Source organism: Erinaceus europaeus, chromosome 2 (genome assembly GCF_950295315.1).
Source record: "Erinaceus europaeus chromosome 2, mEriEur2.1, whole genome shotgun sequence".
NCBI lineage: Eukaryota > Metazoa > Chordata > Mammalia > Eulipotyphla > Erinaceidae > Erinaceus > Erinaceus europaeus.
In genome coordinates, this window is record NC_080163.1 from 138569859 (window position 1) to 138589423 (window position 19565).

The 19565-nt window shown below is 42.9% G+C and overlaps 2 protein-coding genes across 3 annotated transcripts in view; one reads left to right on the plus strand and one right to left on the minus strand.

Moving 5' to 3' along the window:
* Window positions 1–808: 808 nt before the first annotated feature.
* Window positions 809–19565, minus strand: part of TANGO6 (transport and golgi organization 6 homolog) — a 255388-nt gene continuing 236631 nt past the window's right edge. For both annotated transcript variants that reach the window (XM_060185257.1, XM_060185258.1), the window contains one exon: window positions 809–1522. In XM_060185257.1, coding sequence (XP_060041240.1) covers window positions 1346–1522 — 177 coding nt within the window. In that variant the 3' untranslated portion in view covers window positions 809–1345. The remainder of the gene's footprint in view (window positions 1523–19565) is intronic.
* Window positions 18160–19102, plus strand: LOC103114871 (protein lin-7 homolog B-like). The gene has a single exon (XM_060186453.1). It carries the CDS (start codon window positions 18160–18162, stop codon window positions 18838–18840), a length of 681 nt encoding a protein of 226 aa, XP_060042436.1. The 3' UTR covers window positions 18841–19102.

The following is a 19565-nucleotide window of genomic DNA, read 5'->3' on the forward strand; positions in this document are numbered from 1 at the left end:
AGCCACTTGAGAGTTTCAGGAAACTGTATGTTGATTTCTCTGGACTTGGTCCTTCGAAAGAGCAAAGATAAAAACCTGTGAGTGGGCCAGGTGGTGGTTCACCTGATTAAGCACACACATTACAATGTGCAAGGAACCAGGTTCAAGCCCCTGATCCCCACCTGCAGGGTTGCAGGTGTCTCTCTGCTTCAATCTCCTCCTCTCCTCTCAATTTCTCTGTCTCTATCAAATAATATATACATGTACACACACACACACACACACACACACACATATATATATATGAAAAGATAAAAACCTGTGACAAATGCTTTACCTTGCTGTGCATAGCTGAGCACTGATCAAGGAGCTCTGAGTTCCCCTTGTCAATGTGTTGACATCAGGAAGAACTTTTGTGAAGCATCTGGTAGTCAAAGGAATATAAATAAAATGAAGAGGCCACAGTATTATATATGAAACTACTTCAATAAAGCTGACATCAAGTTACCAATATGCAACACACCTTCCAGCATAAATCTTGTACTAACTCCTACTCTAAGTATTCACCTTTCTAAAGGGACAGAGGATTGAATGCAGGATACAGATTCTCTCATCTGAGATGCTCATGGCTTTTTTTCTCCTGATAATCTGGGAAATACTATGCAAACAGTATCAGAGGGAGTGGAAGAAAGTGACCTGGGAGGAAGAACACAAGGCTTATTTATGTTTCTTCTCTGGAAAATTTAAAGAGCTTGATTCTCTTTTCTGGATATCTAAGATTCCTTGAAACCACAATATTTTATCTCATCACAGATGACCAGATTCACACTTGTTACTCTTCCCATCGAAGACACTTTTATTCCATTTTGCATGTTTGACAACAATTTCCTGTCCCTCCTTGCCTCCAACTATATCTTCATACTCTGAAATGCCTTTTGAGCAGCTAAGGATGACTAGCTCTGGCTGTTCCACCTTATTCCAAAGAAAAATCATTTCACCACCAAAGAATATTAGGGTTTGTAACATATGGTGGGTGATCAACCTTTTCTGCTCAAGTCTCAGGTCAACTAATCAGATGTCATCAGGCAAATGTCTTTCTTTAAATGCTACGGGACATGAAAAATGTGCAGGTTAATATCTGTAATCTTTTTTCTTTGATAGCACACACTTAAAGCTGGATGCAAGAGGACTAAAGAAATCTTTTAAGGAGTTGAGCTTGAAGACACAACCAGATACAAATGGAGCCACCTCCAGTCGCAGCCATACTGCCAGCATCAAGGATGTAGTGGATCCACCTGCTGGAAGACGTGGGCACAGCCTGGGCTGGTTGGTCCATCTGCCTCCTCAGTATTTCTTTGAGTCAGGTCTATGGCAGGACCACAATCTTTTTCTCCAGCTTCTGGGCTGGGAATAGAAAATTTCTCATGATTTCATCAAGCTCTTCTAGGGCAAGCTGGGCATGGAGCTTGGCCACATCATCTGGCTCAAAACGCACCACCTGCTTCAGAAGGTGGTAGAGATCCTTGAGGACGTCCCTCAGCACCTAGGAGAGAAAGAGAGACTCATGATCATCTGTCTACTGTACCAACGTTACTTGGAGCCACCCAATGGCCTTCTTGTGTCTCAGGAGAACCGAAGGCTCCTTGAAGAAGATAGCTCATGCCCTCTTCAGGTTGGAGGTGGAGGCAGCTGTACTGAGAGGCCTTACTCTGGGTTTCTCACACAAAAGGCCCTGATGTTTCCTTTCACTGGCTGTTGGGGCTGCTGCTCTGCTCCTCTGTAGCCCCAGGCTCAAGTGTAAATCATAAACCCCTTCTTTTGGTTCCCCAAGCATGGCTCAGACCTCAGAACCACAGACAGGTGATACTGCTCAGGTTGGTTTCTCTGAGGCACAGGTTCAGCAATTTCTTCCCTAGTTCCCTGCTGACATGCACAGAACAGGCCCTGATCTTCAGCAATCACATCTTTCCTTTTCCACTATTAAAAAAAAATTTCCACCACAGTTTCACTTCCATGCCCTTCCCCCCAGTCATCATAATTTTTTTTTTTCAATTGCAACTCTGCAAATGGAGAATGAGAGGACTCTGCAGACATGACCACAACCCATTTTTCATGTCCAGTACTTTGATCATAGGGTCTGATATGTAACTGGGAGGATGCCAAAGCATCCACTCCCAGGAGTTTCCTAACTTCCTCCCAAATTCTCCTGGTTGGAAGCTAGAACTTCTAGCATTAAATGGTTTTCAAAAGCAAGAGAACTGAGAATAAGTGGCATTAGGGATTTTTCTGCTCACACTAGGAACCAAAGACACTAGGTCACATGACTAATTAGTAGTTACTTTAGACATAATTTCTGAGCTGGGGCTCTTTGCTTTAAAAGTTACTATTCTTGAGGTGAGATCCTGTAGTAGGTACTCTCTCTCTCCATATATATATATATACTTTTTTTTTTTTCCCCCTTCAGAGCACTGTTCAGCTCTGGCTTATGGTGGTGTAGGATATTGAGACTTTGGAGCCTCAGATATGAAAATCTTTTACATAACTGTTATGTTATGTCCTCTACCCCACATATTATCTCCACATATATATGTATACATATATGTATACATATATACATATATATGTGCCCTGTTTACAGAAAATACAGATGATTAAAGGGTTAAGTAACCTAAATTTACTCACATAAAAAATGGTGGAGGGCGGGGGTAGATAACATAAGTGTTATGCAAAGAGATTCTCATGCCTGAGGTTCCAAAGGCCCCCAGGTTCAACCCCCTGCACCATCATAAACCAGAGCTGAGCAGTGTTCTGGTAAACACAATAAAATAAATAATATAAAAATGGTGGAGTAAGAGTTTATTTATTTTTTATATTTATTTATTTATTTATTTGCCTCCAGGCTTATCGCTGGGGTTCAGTGTCAGCACTATGAATCCACTGCTCCTGGTGGTCATTTTTCATTTTTATTGGGTAGGACAGAGAGAAATTGAGAGTGGAGGGGGAGATAGAGAGACAGAGAGACACTTGCAGGTGGGGAGCCAGGGGCTCAAACCAGAACCTTGTGTGGATCCTTGCACTTCCTACTACGTGCGCTTAACCAGGTGCGCCATTGCCCAGCCCCGTGGAATGAGATTTTAAACAGAGTTGAGTAGGGCCCTGGTTAAAAACATGGAAGTCAGGTAGTGGTGTACCCCAGGTTAAGCTCACATAGTACTAAGTACAAGGATCCCAGCTCCCCACCTGCAGAGAGGTCACTTCACAAGTGATTAAGCAGATCTGTAGGTTTTTCTCTTCCTCTCTCAATTTCTCTTCATACTATCCAACAACAACAAATGAAAGAGAAAAAAAAAATGGCCACCAGGAGCAGTGGATTCGTAGTGCAGGCACCGAGCTCCAGCAATAACCCTGGAGGCAAAAATAAATAAATAAATAAATAAATAAACTTTAACAATAATAAACTAATACATTAAAAGAAAGAGTAGGAGAAGAAGTAAGTAGTAAGTAAGTAACGGGGCTGGGTTGTGGTGCACCTGGTTAATGCAAATATATATATATATATATATATATATATATATATATATAATTTATTTATTGGGGGATTGTGTTTTACAGTCGACAGTAAATACAATAGTTTGTACATGCATAACATTTCTCAGTTTTCCACATAAGGTTAATGCAAATATTACCAAGCACAAGGATCCTGGTTTAGGCCCCTGGTCCCCACCTGCAGGAAGAAACTTCATAAGTGGTGAAGCAGTATTGCAGGTCTCTCTCTCTCCCTCTCCTTCTCTACTTCCCTCTCAATTTCTCTCTGTCTTATCAAATTAAATAAAGTTTTAAAAATCTTAAAAAAAAGATAATAGGACCTATTATCCTAGCCTCTACACCATGCTATGTTACTGTTTACTAACATTACTTATATACATCAAGTTATGTTTATTTCACTATATACAATTAACTGACAATAATTGCCTCAAATTGGCTTTATACATCTCTCTCATCCTGAGACAATGTAACACTGTAAAACAGCATTTCCTCAATAAATGAAATTCAAATCTGAACCTTTGCTAATTTTTTTTTTTCTTTAGAGTTATTGCTGGGGCTCAGTGCCTGAACCACAAATCCACTGCTTTTGGCAACCATTTTTTCCTTTTTATTGTTGTTGTTGGATAGGAGAGAAATTGAGAGAGGAGGGGAAGATAGAGAAGGAGAGAGACAGACACCTGCAGACCTGCTTCACCACTTGCGAAGCAACCCCTCTGCAGGTGGGCTAATTAAAAAAATATTTCTTTTATATTATTTTTCTTTCTTTATTGGCTAGAGACAGCTAGAAATTGAAAGGGAAGGGGGTGATAGGGAGGAAGAGAGACAGAGAGATACCTGTAGCCCTGCTTCACCACTCCCAAAGCTTTCCCCCTGTAAGTGGGGGCTGTTGGCTCAAACCAGGTCCTCGAGCATTGTAACATGCATGCTCAACCAGGTCTATCCTGTGGTGACTGGCATGTGATATATCTGAAGATATATGCATAAAAGAAGGCAAGGAAGGGTTGAGGACATGGCTGGGTGGTATAGAGAGCATGCTTTGCATGTATTACACCCTGGGTTTGACTTTTTGGCACTTCTTCTTCCCCACGAGGTGGGGTGGGGCAAAGAAGACATCCCTAAATAGCTACTCTCTTTTTCTTAAATATTTTAAAAAATTATCTTTATTTACTTATTTATTAGAGACAGCCAGAAATTGAGAGGAAGGGGGAGATAGAGAGGGAGACAGACAGACAGAGAGACACCTGCAGCACTGCTTCACCACTTGTGAAGCTTTTCCCCTGCAGGTGGAGACTTGGTTTGAACCCAGGTCCTTGTGCAATATAACATGTGCGCTCCACTAGGTGTGCAACCATCTGGCCTCTTCCCCAATAGTCCATAACTTTGCTAAGAACTAAAACTCCATGCACATCTATTAAAACAATGGCAGACAATTAAGGTTGGCTTCATGGGTGGATGCATGGTCAAGAGGGTCCCTATCTGGCTTAATGAGCTGATACTGCCATCTAACAATTCCTTATGATAATGTTATCCTTGAACTTGTGTCTAGTGGGACAGAGAAGTATGGCCCGCTTATACTTCTCAATGGTTTCTTTCCAATATCACCACAAGAAGTGCCTGAATCACCTATCAAACTCCACAAAGATGCCTTCTGTCTGTGGCACACTCATTTTCTGGGCTTTCTTGGGAGCTGCTGAGACACAAATGGAGTCTGAACCTTACCCAGGTTCTCATTTGCCCAGTGGATGTGTGGATCTGTCTCCTACTCGCCTTTCACAGCCCTTGGTAACCTTCTCTGTTTCCTTGAGGCTGGCGGCATGTGGGTGAGGGATTCCGGCATCGTGATTACTCACTCCTTCACTAATCACTATGAAGAGCCTACTTCATGCCCAGGCAATGCACTGGTGATAAAAAGATGAATGATGAATGTGTGGATTCTACCCTCTGGCAGCTACAGTTGGGTGGGAAGGCAGAAACACGCAGCAGTGTGCTTTCCAATCTGAGCTCAGTGCCTGGATATGTGGACGCAGAGGAAGTGATTTCTGCCTCTGGAGGTGGGCAGAGGGAGCGTGGCTCCTGGACATCTGAAAGGGTCTTCCTGTTGACTTTTCTCTGTAGCCAGTGGGTGGAACCATGGAGAGGTCTGAGGATGTTTTAGGAGTTCTCTCATTCCTTTTTTTTTTTTTTTAAATATATTTTATTTATTTATTAATGAGAGGGATAGGAGGAGAGAGAGAAAGAATCAGACTTCACTCTGGTACATGTGCTTCTGGTGACTGAACTCAGGACCTCATGCTTGAGAGTCCAACACTTTATCCACTGCGCCACCTCCCAGACCACGAGTTCACTCACTCCTAAGTTGCCTCAAATGGATGGAAATACTAAGTAAAGTTAGAGTGCTTATTATGGGAATACACTTAAAGAAAGCCTTGGGGTCAGGTGGTGGCACATTCTATAAAGTGGACAAATTATCATGCACAAGGACTCAGGTTCAAGTCCCTGGTCCCCACTTGCAGAAGGGAAGCTTCATTAGCGGTGAAACAGTGTTACAGGTGTCTGACTCCCCTTTTCCTTCCATTGTCTTTGTCTCTAGCCAATAAATAAAATAAAATAAGATAAAAAGTTACAACTGGGGAGTCGGGTGGTAGCTCAGCAGGTTAAGCGCACATGGCGCAAAGCCCAAGGAATGGCGTAAGCATCCCAGTTCGAGCTCCCGGCTCCCCACCTGCAGGGGAGTTGCTTCACAGGCGGTGAAGCAGGTCTTCAGGTGTCTATCTATCTTTTTTTTAATACCTGTTTATATTTATTTATTCCTTTTTTTGTTGCCCTTGTGTTATTGTTGTAGTTATTACTGATGTCATTGTTGTTGGATAGGACAGACAGAAATGGAGAGAGGAGGGGAAGACAGAGAGGAGAGAAAGACACCTGCAGACCTGCTTCACCGCTTGTGAAGTGACTCCCTCAGGTGGGGAGCTGGGGGCTCGAACCGGGATCTTTAAACTGGTCCCTGCGCTTTACCAAGGTTACCAAGGCTGCTGCGCTACTGCCCGACTCCCTGGTGTCTATCGTTCTATCTCCCTCTGTCTTCCCTTCCTCTCTCCATTTCTCTCTGTCCTATCCAACAACGACAACAACAACTACAACAATAAAACAAGGGCAACAAAAGGGAAAATAAATACTAAAAAACAGTCAACAACTGTACTGCAAACCATTACCCACCCCCAATTAAAAAAAAAAACAACACACAAAGTCCCAGGGGACCAAGTGGTGGCACACCTGGTTATGTGTACACGGACCCAGGTTCAAGCTCTTGATCCCTGCCTGCAGAGGGAAAGCTTCACAAGTGGTGAACCGGGGCTACAGGTATCTCTGTCTGTCTCCTTCCCTCTCTATCTCTCCCTCCCCTCTTAATTTCTCTCTGTCTCTATCCAATAAAGAAATTTAAAAATATATAATAATATTTTTTAAAAGTCCTCAACCCTTTCTAATGCATTATAGCCTAGAGTAGTGCCTATACAGAAATTCTAGAGCCCTCACTGTTTATTCCACGGTCACTTTTTCTTCTTCTAGAGGAATCTTTTACCTGGCCAGAAATATCTTAGAGATTCTTGCCTAGAGTCTGATAACATTTAAAAGTAAGGTTAATTTTTACTTGCTAAGAAGGGAAGCTCTAGGGCACTTTGTGCTGCTGAGGCACTCTATTTTGTCCTGGTGTGGGTAGGAATTTTCCTCTCGGCACTGTTGCATCCTTAAAATAACAGTAGTGCTTGTGCAAACACTCTTTCATACTTCAGGGGTGCTGAGCAGCTTGTTATCAGTTACCGGATCTCCTTTTCAGATAACTGAGTGTTCAGCAAATGCTCCTCCTTAATTAATGGGTCTGTTTTAGCAACCTACCTTGGTATGGCTTCTCCCCAATCCCTATAACGCTGTGGATCCCACACATCACAGGAACTTCCTCTGGACTCCCCAAGGATCAAAGCTTCCTGTCAGTCAGGGATTGTCACCAAATCCCATGGATCAGGGGCTGAATCCAAGGAGAGTTCAAAGGTAAAGTTACTCAGTGGAGCCTCTGTGGTGGGCAGGATATGGGCAATCCCACGAAGGAAACCTTTCATTAAGAGTTAACACACCTGCTCTGCGTCCCCGCCCCTATGCATCAAGGCCCAAGGACTCCAGAGAAAGTTGGAGGGGGTACAGGTGTTCATGGAGGTGGCTGAGTCTCATACAGATGGTTTCTAGCTTAGCTCTGTTTTTTAAACCTCACTTAAAAAACGTATTTATTTATTTATTTATTCTTTACCAGAGCACTGTTCAGCTCTGGTTTATAGTAATGTGGGGGATTGAACCTGGGACTTTGGAGCATCAGGCATGAGAATCTCTTTGCATAACCATTATGCTATCTACCCCCACCCCTATCTTATCTCTTTGTAGCAAGTGGTTGAAAGAAACATTTTCACCATCTGGAAAACTTAGACTGAGGTATCTTAGTGAAGGACCCCAATTGCTGGTCTGAATACTCTTTGGAAAATGTGCGACTCAGGTGCTTTACTAAGAGAATTTAGGGGATACACACACACACACACACACACACACACACACCCTTTCCCCTTCTCCTGTGTCAATTCTCTGAAGCATACAAAGGTGATGTTTCAGTGACAGTGACAGTCTTTAGGGTTATATGTGGCTTAGAAGAAACAGATGAGGTGGGGCCAACTGAAAAGGACACACTGAAAAGGGAACGGGCTGAACAAAGCTGCCTTGGGCACACAGGTGTACTTTCAATGCAAAAGCAGGAAAATAGTGTTCCACTCTTTCAATGAGCCTGACCCAGAACATCCCCAAAGTGGTTAGTGTGTTCTGAAGATCAAAAGAAAAAAGTAAATGGTGAACATCTTTCTTCTTTTTAACTCCTAAGTTTATCTGTTTATTTGATTCTAAGTGTAATGTGACTACATTTACCTACTTATTTATTTGCCACCAGGGTTATCACTGGAGCTTGATAACTACAATTCCACCACTCTCAGTGAACATTATTTTTCCTTTTTTTTTTTTTTTTAACCTTTCTGTAAGTGGAAAGAGGGAGATAGAGAGAGGGAGAGCTAGACACCTGCAGACCTGCTTCACTGCTTCCCTTCTGCAGGTAGGGAGCAGGACTTGAGCCCAGGACCTTGCACATGGTAATATGTGTGCTTAACTAGGTACACTACTACCGGACCCCCAAGATATCTCTTAAAAAAAAGTCCTGGGAGTCGGGCAGTAGCGCAGCAGGTTAAGCGCATGTGGTGCGAAGTGCAAGGACTGGCATAAGGATCCGGGTTCGAGCCCTGGCTCCCTACCTGCAGGGGGGTCGCTTCACAAGCAGTGAAGCAGGTCTGCAGGTGTCTGTCTTTCTCCCCCCCCCATCTTCCCCTCCTCTCTCCATTTCTCTCTGTCCTATCCAACAATGACGACATCAACAACAACAACAATAACTACAACAATAAAAAAACAAGGGCAACAAAAGGGAAAATAAATTAAAACATTTTTAAAAAAAAAATGCAGACTTTACTGTACTGACAACCCCACCAATGTGTCCTGGAGCTCTGCTTCCCCAGAACCCCACCCCACTAGGGAAAGAGAGAGGCAGACTGGGAGTATGGATTGACCTGTCAACGCCCATGTTCAGCAGGGAAGCAATTACAGAAGCCAGACCAGCCACCTTCTGTATCCCACAATGACCTTGGGTCCATGTTCCCAGAGGGTTAGGGAAGGGGAAGGCTATCAGGAGAGGGGTTGGGATACAGAGTTCTGGTGGTGGGAATTGTATGGAGTTGTACCCCTCTTATCCTATGGTTTTGTCAATGCTTCCTTTTTATATATATTAAAAACAAATCTCTAGTACAACTACACTGTAGCAAAGCCCCAATAAAGATATTTAGTAATTAGTAGATTCACTTATATTAAAAAAATTATTGTGGGGGTAGACAGTATAATGGTTATGCAAAGAGACTCTCATACCTGAGCCTTCAGAGTCCCAGGTTTAGTCCCCTGCACCATCATAAACTAGAGCTGATTAGTGCTCTGGAAAAAAAAAAAAAAAATATATATATATATATAGATAGATAGATAGATAGCCAGGGAGGTAGCTCAGTAGCTGAGTGTATGCCTTGGATGTTCAAGACTCTCACTTCTTTTCTTCTTCTTTATTTATTTCTTTATTCATTTACCAGAGCACTGCTCAGCTCTGGTTTATGATGGTGTGGGGGATTGAACCTGGGACTCTGAAGCCTCAGACATGAGAGTCTCTTTGCATAACCATTATGCTATCTACCCCTGATGCAAGGCACTCACTTCAATCTGGCACAAAACTAAACAGACAAAACAAATAGAACACAACAAATGACCATGCTCTTTTTTTTTGTTACTATCTCAATGAAAAAAATTTTTTTTTACTATCTCAATGAAAAAAATTCTTTTCTTTTCTTTTTTTTTTTTACTACTTTAAAAATGATTTATAATTCAAGATGATTTATCAAGTGGAACTTAAGGTGAATAAACTTATCCTTCCATTTTAACTATGCAGGCTCAACAAGAGATAACACAGATAGTCACAAGCAAGTCACTAGAAAGACACTTACAAAAGTGAGAATAGGAAAGATGTGATTCAGCAAAGCACTGTTCGTTTATTTATTAAAGATTTTAATTATTAATGAGAAAGATAGGAGGAGAGAAAGAACCAGACATCACTCTGGTGCATATGCTACCGGGGATTGAACTCAGGACCTCCTGGTTGAGAGTCTACCGCTTTATCTAATGCACCACCTCCCAGACCACCACTGTTTATTTATATTAAGGGGAAAGTGGGTGGCTAAATATAAATGAGTAGAAGACTTAAAGTGCTAGCATACACTAATTGCTTTTCAAGTTCAATCTTCTTTTTATTTATTTTATTTTATTTTTTAAATATTTATTTATTCCCTTTTGTTGTCCTTGTTGTTTTACTGTTGTAATTATTATTGATATTATTATTGTTGGATAGGACAGAGAGAAATGGAGAGAGGAAGAGAAGACAGAGAGGGGGAGAGAAAGATAGACAGACACCTGCAAACTTGCTTCACCGCCTGTGAAGCGACTCCCTTGCAGGTGGGGACAAGTTCAATCTTCTATGGAGCCAATATATGAGGCAACAAAAGATCAAATAGAAATAAAATTCCATACAACTGGTGTACAATCACCAATTGTGACTAAGAATAATAATAAATGTTGGACACAAAGACTGAAACAGGACATAATAGGGATGTTATACATTGAAATAAAAGGGAGGGATAGATGGGAGAATGAAATTGAACAGGAGTTAGTGAATGGAGATGAACTTTAATGAAGACAGACAAAATGATTTTCCGGACAGGCTAGTTCTGTTAAAAAAACAAACAAAAACCAAAACAAAATAACAACAACAACAAAAAGATTGGAGTGCTGGCTGGAGACGTGGCTCAAGAGATAGAGCATAGAACATATATGAAAAGGTCCTGAATTTGATTCCTTGAACTGTATATGCAGAACTGATTATCTATTCTCTCTTTCATCAACCAATTAAGCAACAATTAAAAACATACTGGAATAAGTGTTAGGTATAGACTGAACCTGTTAGGAAGCTATAGGCAACTTTTTAAAAAAATTATTTATTTATTTTCCTTTTGTTGCCCTTGTTGTAGTTCATTGTTGTTGTTATTGATGTCGTCGTTGTTGGAAAGGACAGAGAGGAATGGAGAGAGGAGGGGAAGACAGAGAGTGGGAGAGAAAGACAGACACCTGCAGACCTGCTTCACCGCCTGTGAAGCGACTCCCCTGCAGGTGGGGAGCTGGGGCTCAAACCGGGATCCTTCCACTGGCCCATGCGCTTTGCGCCACCTGCGCTTAACCTGCTGCGTTACCGCCCGACTCCCTATAGGCAACCTCTAAGTGCCCTCATTTTGACTACAATGCCTCTGTTGAAACCAGGGCGTGAGTACCTGTCTGAGAGCAGAGAGAATGAACATGTGAGAAGGGGTAAGGAGTGAAGGCTCATCAGTAGAACACAAATCAATTAATAGATTCCAAGCTGTGTGTAGAAGATATGCTAAGCATGCTAGGGGGTGAGAGCCAGAGACTACCTTCAGATACACAAGAGTGGGACTTAACGTCTACAGGCAGGCATTTCAAATAAAGTGAATCCTGGTGCTCTCAATACTTATGTGGGGAATCTTGAGCAAAGTACTCAGCTCTTGCAGACGCAGTGATTTCTTCTCTGAAATGTGGATAGTACAGCCTCCTTTATTTATTTATTTATTTATTTATTTATTAATTATTATTTTAGATAGAAACAGAGAGGTAGAAAAGTAGATACAGAGTGAAAGAGACCACAGCACCAAAGCTTCTTGGTGGAGGCTAGGCTCAAATATGGTTTGTGCACATGACAAAGCAACAGACTATCTAAGTGAGCTATTTCACTGGCCCAGTATGAGTATTGTATTGTGTGTGTGTGTGTGTGTCTCCAGGGTTATCGCTGGGGTTCGGTGCCTGCACTTCAAATCCACTGCTCCTGTGGCCATCTTTTTCCATTTTTGTTGCAGTTGGAAAGAACAGAGAGAAATGGAGAGAGGAGGAGAAGACAGAGAGGGGGAGAGAAAGACAGACACCTGCAGACCTGTTTGACCACTTGTGTAGCAACCCCCCTGCAGGTGGGGAGCCTGGGCTCGAACTGGGATCCTTATGCCAGTCCTTGCGCTTTGCACCATGTGTGCTTAACCTGCTGTGCTACTGCTCAGCCCCCTCTAATATATTTTTTAAAAAAGATTTATTTACTAATAAAAGAGAGTGAGAGAACCAGAGGAAAATATCACTCCAGCTGGGGACAAAACTTAGGATTTCAGGCATACACGTTCTGTATGCTACCATTGAACAACTGCTAAAGTGAATAATGTTACGAAGGATTCAAGTTTAGTGCACGTGCATATAGTGAGTATTGGCTAAATGGTGATGTGTGAACTCTTTAAGGGCTGTGCCCATCTGTAGCATCTTCCATCACTGAGGGAGAGAAGAGACCCTGACATATAACAGCTTTGGCACTGAGTAAATTTGAAGAATAAATGAATGATGATGGCTAAACCTTATATAGTATCTGTTATATGCTAGGTATGATCCTTGGCATTTTATCTACAATAACTCACTTAATCCCCACAACACAATGAAAGAGGTACTACTATTACCTCTAATTTGCTCATGGCCACACAGCTAGTAATAGGTGGTGCTTTATTAACTACTGAAGTATTACGCCTCTCAAAGTGTTTTTTTCCATTAACTGCTATCAAGTGGGGTACAAGTGTATCAAGTACAGATACGGCCTACCTTAAAAGCTTATTTAAAAAAAATATTTTATATTTATTTATTTTTCCCTTTTGTTGCCCTTGTTGTTTTTCATTGTTGTTGTAGTTATTATTGTTATTGATGTCATTGTTGTTGGATAGGATAGAGAGAAATGGAGAGAGGAAGGGAAGACAGAGAGAGGGAGAGAAAGACAGACACCTGCAGACCTGCTTCACCGCTTGTGAAGTGACTCCCCTGCAGGTGGGGAGCCGGGGTCTCCAACCGGGATCCTTATGCTGGTCCTTGAGCTTTGTTCCAAGTGTGCTTAACCCACTGCACTACCACCCGACTCCCTATTTTTAAATTTTTTATGGGATCAAAAGAGATCATATATGCAAGAGTACTTTGCTACGGATGTATCACTCACAAGATCATTGCTATTATCATCTAGTGTTGAGATAATTGGGTTTACCACCAAGGGGTTAAGGGAATGAGGAAGGTACAGCTGTGAAAATGAAAAATAGCAGAGAGGAGAGAGAGAGAGAGAGAGAGAGAGAGAGAGAGAGAGAGAGGTATCAGGAAGAAGAATGAATGGAGGGGACTGGAAGAAAAGGAGAAAGGGGAGGGAGTGAAAAGCCAATTTAAGGTAGCACAGAATCAGGAACAGAGCTGGTATTTGTGACAAGTGGGGACACTGACTGAGCCATTCTGCAGAGATGACAGCACTAAGAAAAATTCTGCTGGGCAAGCAGAGAGGAACCTGACTCTGAGGTCTTGGAGGTGAACAGTCTCTCTAAAAATAATGGGCAGAAAACAAATAAATTGTGGAGGCAGAATGGAAAGACAATCTGGACCTCATTCTGGGAGCCCTGGGCTGGAGAAGAATGAGTGCTTTATTGATAAAAACCCAAACCTTCTCTTTGATGAGCCTATGAAAAAGAAATTAGGGGTAATTCAAACAGAAAGACCAGGCTTTTGAGACGTTCCATTGAAAATGCCGGGAGGGTGAGCAACGACAAACAGGATTACTAATGTCTATGCGCGGTCTACCAGGCCTGGCAGATAAAGACTCTCCAATGGGCTGAAGTTCAGGTGGCATTATTATTAACTAGAGGTTACCAAGCTTTTTAAAAAACACTTCATTTCCGAGGCTATTTTTCTCAGCACGACCTAGAGAGAAATGACATTTTTACCCTTTCTGGACTGTCTCATGAAATGAGAGGGTGTCTGGAGTACACAATGGAACTGGGATGGGAAGGGGACAAGGAGAGGACCCATGTCAGATTTTCACTGAAGATTGGGCAGGGGTGGTGGTGTAGCCAAAAATGCTACAGGAACCTGGACATGTGGGAGCAGTTTAGGGACAAAGGCAGTTGCTAGCACCATACCCTGGTCAGGATCTTGAACAAAAAGTAAGAGAGGGGACATAGTGACAACTTAGTGCTGCTAGCCAAGTTCACGCCAACACATGCAAACCAAGGCTTATCAGGCTCAGACTCCAGTGCAGCTCACCATGGCAGGGTCAGCGGACAGGGGACAAGGGACAGAGGACAGTGGACATGGAGCTACAGTTGCCCTGGTGCTAGGAGCAATAGTGATAGCATATTCCAGAATGCCCTTAAATAGCAACTCAAGGAAGGTAGCAGCTTTCCTACACCCCCACAGGCACGGAAATAGAACAAAGAAGGAAGGAAAAGTGGCCTGAGTGTGTGCAAAAGGCTGCTCCTTATGGGAGAAGAGATGGCAAGCTTTGACCATGGAAGAAGGTCATAATCTTTGCTTTCAAGCTCATTCCATAACCATGTGTGTGTGGGGGGAGGGCTTTCTTTCCCCTGGCTCTCCAGGGAGATCAGTATTGTTTTGGTCTTATATCTAAATCTCCCATGTAAGATTGATTTGTTTATTGCTATTGGGGCCTCCCTGGGACTTTGAGCCTGTGTGATTCCATTGTTCCTAGTGAACACCCCCCCCCCCCCATCACTGAAAAGAGAGAAGGAGAGAGAGAGAGAGGAGATACCACAGTATTGCTCTACCACTCCTGAATTTTCCCCTGTGCACGGTGCTCCCATGTGGTCATGGAGGCTCAAACTTGGATCCCTGTGCATGGTAAAGTGTGTGTTCTATCAGGTGAGTCCTCTCCCAGCTCCTCCCATGTGGGATTAGACAGGACCTACGAAACACTCCCTTCTACCATTTATTGAGTGTTTAACCATTTGTTGAGTGTTTACAACATTCCATCACTGTGATAAAATCTACCTACATGCATTATCTTATTTTAATCCTGCAAGGTAGGTGTTATTAGGCCTAGTTTCTAACTTAGGGAAAGGGGATTTAGAGAGGTTTAGTGATTTGCTCAAGGATACAGCTAGAATTCAGACCTGCGTCTGTCTGTCTGCACACTTTGCTTTTAATCACTTGCTGTTACTAAGAAATCCAATACGCAGGAGGAAGGTATGGAGAAAATTTGACCTTTATCCTGAACCATCAAAGCTGTTTATTTGGCTGGTGCCTGGCTAGGGTGCAGGGCTACACACTGTTTGGTTCCCTTGAGACACTGGCTTGCACTGGGGCAGTCTTCATCACCCTGCCTCTCTGCTCTCTTTACGGCAATTGCTCATTGCAGTTCAATGATTTGGGGAAGATGCTTCTGGGACATAAGGTTATAGAGTGAATCAAAGGCCAGAGAAAATCAGGGTTACTGACATATTACAGCCCCTAGTGGGGTTTGCACCATATGCTGATGCACATGTGGCAAGGACTAGACTGGAAAATACACTCCTCCTCATACAAAATAGAGTATGAGTATTCAGCTCACATTCTGCCTCTTAGAGTCATCATCACTCTAGAGTCATGATGCCCCAATACTGTTGCACATTAAAGCCCCTGGAAAATTTTGTAAACACCTGGGATCTCACCTTATGCCTAAAAATAAGAATCTTAGGGGTTGGGGCTCAGAGTTAAAAAAAATTTTTACATTCCTTCTTTTTTTGCCACTAGGGTTATTGCTAGGGTTCAGTGCCTACACAACAAGTATACCGCTCTCAGTAGCCTTTTTTTTTTCTTTTTAAAAATTTATTTGATAGGACAGAGAGAAGAAAGGGAGAGATAAGAGAGGGAGAAAGAAAGACACCAGCAGCCCTGCTTCACCATTCGTGAAGGTGGGGAGTAGGGGGTTGAACTTGGGTCTTTGTGCATGGGCCACCACCTGGTCTTACTTTATTTTATTTTATTTATTTTTTAAATTTCTTTTTGTTCTCCAAGTGACAATAATAAACTGCCAGGATGTGGTAGCACAAGATACTAAGAAACAAACAAACAAACAAAAAAAACCCACTTGTTAGAGACTAAGTAAGAGCTATGCCACATTTTTCAAATGTAGATAGGCTGACAAGATAGCCTCTCTGGGAGGGAGCCTGCTTTGCCAGGCCTGGTCCTGATAGTACTAGGGAAGCTTTTGTGCGGTAGTATCTCTCCCTCTATCTCTCTACCTGAAAAAATTGGTCTGGAGCTGTAAAACCCTGGTGATGACAAAGCAAAAACAAAACAAAAACAGAAATTGCTGTTATGCTTTTGCTTATGAAAAATCTAAGCACCAATAACACAATTTGAACATAAGCCACTGTACTTTCTGGAACTTTTTAAATTATCAGTAACCAAGTTTTTATTTTCCAGAAAGGGTACAGAATAAAATAAAAAACTTTTTGAACCACAAATTAAATGGCATCTTTTTTCCAAAATATTAAGAAATCATTTTTTAAATATTTATTTATTGCCTTTTGTTGCCCTTGTTTTATTGTTGTAGTTATTATTGTTGTTGTTGATGATGTCGTTATTGTTGGATAGGACAGAGAGAAATGGAGAGAGGAGGGGAAGACAGAGAGGGGGAGAGAAAGACAGACACCTACAGACCTGTTTCACCACATGTGAAGCAACTCCCCTGCAGGTGGGGAGCCAGGGGCTCAAACCGGGATCCTTAGGCCAATCCTTGCACTTTGTGCCACCTGCGCTTAACCTGCTGCGCTATAGCCTGACTCCCTAAGAAATCATTCTTAAATATATTTATATGAAGTGTGATTGTGAAGACAAGAAAAGTTACAGGTTACTAGTAGGGGCTCTGCAAAACTCTGCAAAAGGACAAAGTATATGCAGTCATCTCTGCTGATTAGTTGGAATATAACAAAAACCTCTGCTCAGAGGGAGGAGTAAAGGGAAATAAATGTGTTAAAATTTTGACAGCAATACACACATACATAGGGAGAGTGTGTGTGGGAAGAAGTCAAGTTTGAAATGCAGACAGTTGGACGCATATCAATATTCGTTTTGTCACTCTGCCTCAAGACTCCTTCTCCCAGCTGACTTGAAGATAGCATGTCTACAACCAAACTGCAATAGAAACCTTAACACATGGGAGTCAGCACAGTGGGTTAAGTGCATGTGATGCAAAGTGCAAGGACCGGCATAAGGATCCCAGTTCGAGCCCTCGGCTCCCCACCTGCAGGGGAGTCACTTCACAGGCGGTGAAGCACGTTTATAGGTGTCTTTCTCCATCTCTCTGTCCTATGTATCAATGACGACATCAACAACGATAATAACTGCAACAATAGAAAACAACAAGGGCAACAAAAATGGAAAAATAAATATAAATAAATAAATATTAAAAAAAAAAGAAACCTTACACATTTCTTAGTAAGGCAGGTAGAATCCCCTCCTACGAGAACTTGTTTGGGCAATGTCTGTGGGAAACCTGAATACAGCAAAGGTTTAAAAGTCCCAGAATTAAGAAAAAAAAAAAAAAAAAAGTCCCAGAATTTCCAGCTTAGGATACAAGAAGTCAGGGCCAGGGCTAGATGGTGACTCACTCAGAAGAGCACACATGATACCATGTGTGAGGATGCTGGTTCAAGTCCCCAGTCCCCACCTGGAGGGGAGAAGCTTTATGAGTGGTGGAAAAGGAAAAAAAAAAAGCTTTATGAGTGGTGGAAAAGGAAAAAAAAAAAAGCCATCAAGAATGATGGAGCCATGCAGGCACTTCAACAAAAACCCCGGTGGTACAAAAGATATAAGAAGTCTACTTATTGCAAAGGCAGGTACAAAGGTATTAAACATATATTAAGCACATACTTGAAGCAATGTAATGTGCTTGAGGAATATAAAAGTAAATGAATGACCCTGGAGGTGGCTTAGTGGTAAAGAACAGGACTTGCATGCCTAAGGACTATCCTTGGCATCACATATACTGGAATGATGCTCTGGTCTTTCTCCTTTCCCTCCCTAATAACTACATTAATACCGGGCAGCTGGTGCACAGACATGGCTGCGCTGGTGGAGCCCCTGGGGCTGGAGCGGGACATGTCCCAGGCAGTGGAGCTGCTTAAGCGGTTCCAGCGCAGTGGGGACCTGCTCCCACAGAAGCTGCAAGGCCTCCAGCGAGTCCTGCAGAGCCGCTTCTGCTCTGCCATCCGGGAGGTGTACGAGCAGCTGTACAACACCCTGGACATCACCGGCAGTGCCGAGATCCAGGCCCACGCCACAGCCAAGGCCATGGTGGCCTCCTTCATGGCTAGCGAGAACCACGCACATCCCAGGGTGGTGGAGCTGCCCGAGACGGACGAGGGCCTGGGCTTCAACATTATGGGGGGCAAGGAGCAGAACTTGCCCGGGGGCGGCATGGCCGACCTCCACGGAGGCCTCAAGCGTGGAGAGCAGCTACTGTCAGTGAATGGTGTGAGCGTGGAGGGCGAGCAGCATGAGAAGGCGGTGGAGCTGCTGAAGACGGCCCAGGGCTCGGTGAAGTTGGTGGTGCGCTACATGCCCTGCGTGCTGGAGGAGATGGAGGCCCGCTCTGAAAAGATGTGCTCCGTCCTTAGGCGCCAGCAACACCAGAGCCTTGAAGTCTGGAGGCTGAAACCACAGATCCGGACCCTCACCCTCAACTCCCTCATCCCCTGTACAGTATTTATTGGCACTAGCCCTTTATTTAAAGACCTTTGACCCTTAAAAAATAATAAAAAATAAAAAATTTTCCTGGAGCAGTGAAACCCTAGTCCCAGTGATGACAAAATAACAACAACAACAACAACAATAATAATAACAACAGTGGGCTGGGGAGATAGTATAATGCATAAGCAAAAAAGACTTCTGTGTCTGAGACTTTGTGATCCCAGATTCAATCCCCAGCACCACTACAAGCCAGACTCAAACAGTTCCTCTGATTTAAAAAGAAAAGTTATTTGTATTACTATTAAATATTGAACCTCAGTGGACAGGAAATTTATTTCAAGCAGACTTGTTAAGAGCAAACAAATGGTGGGGTGATGAGCAATGAGCTGGAACAGACCCCAGGGCATCATGTAGCTGACTGTCATTTCCAGTCATCCTAAGCATGACACACTTAGTCAGAACTATTTCCGTTCAGGGGATGGGGTAGCCCGAAGGCTCATTTGATTATCAGAAGAAGACATGATTCCCACTCAGGCAGTAGAGCAGGAAGGAAAGTCCTGGATTCTCACTCCTCAGCCTGTGGCTCTGAACATATTTGGTTTCCTTTACTTTTTCTCTGCTCCATGCTTTTTTTCCCCATCCTGTACACATTATGGAAAGCTGCTGGATGGTGATATCTATGGTTGGACAGTGCTTTTGGCAAGAAACAGTGGAACATGAGGAAGCGTTAGAAACGAAACTGGGGTTTCTCCAGTCTCTGCTCTCAAGTACACCCT

Excerpts from the sequence above, each read along its gene's own strand:
- LOC103114871 (XM_060186453.1), top strand. The coding sequence starts at position 18,160 with ATGGCTGCGCTGGTGGAGCCCCTGGGGCTGGAGCGGGACATGTCCCAG.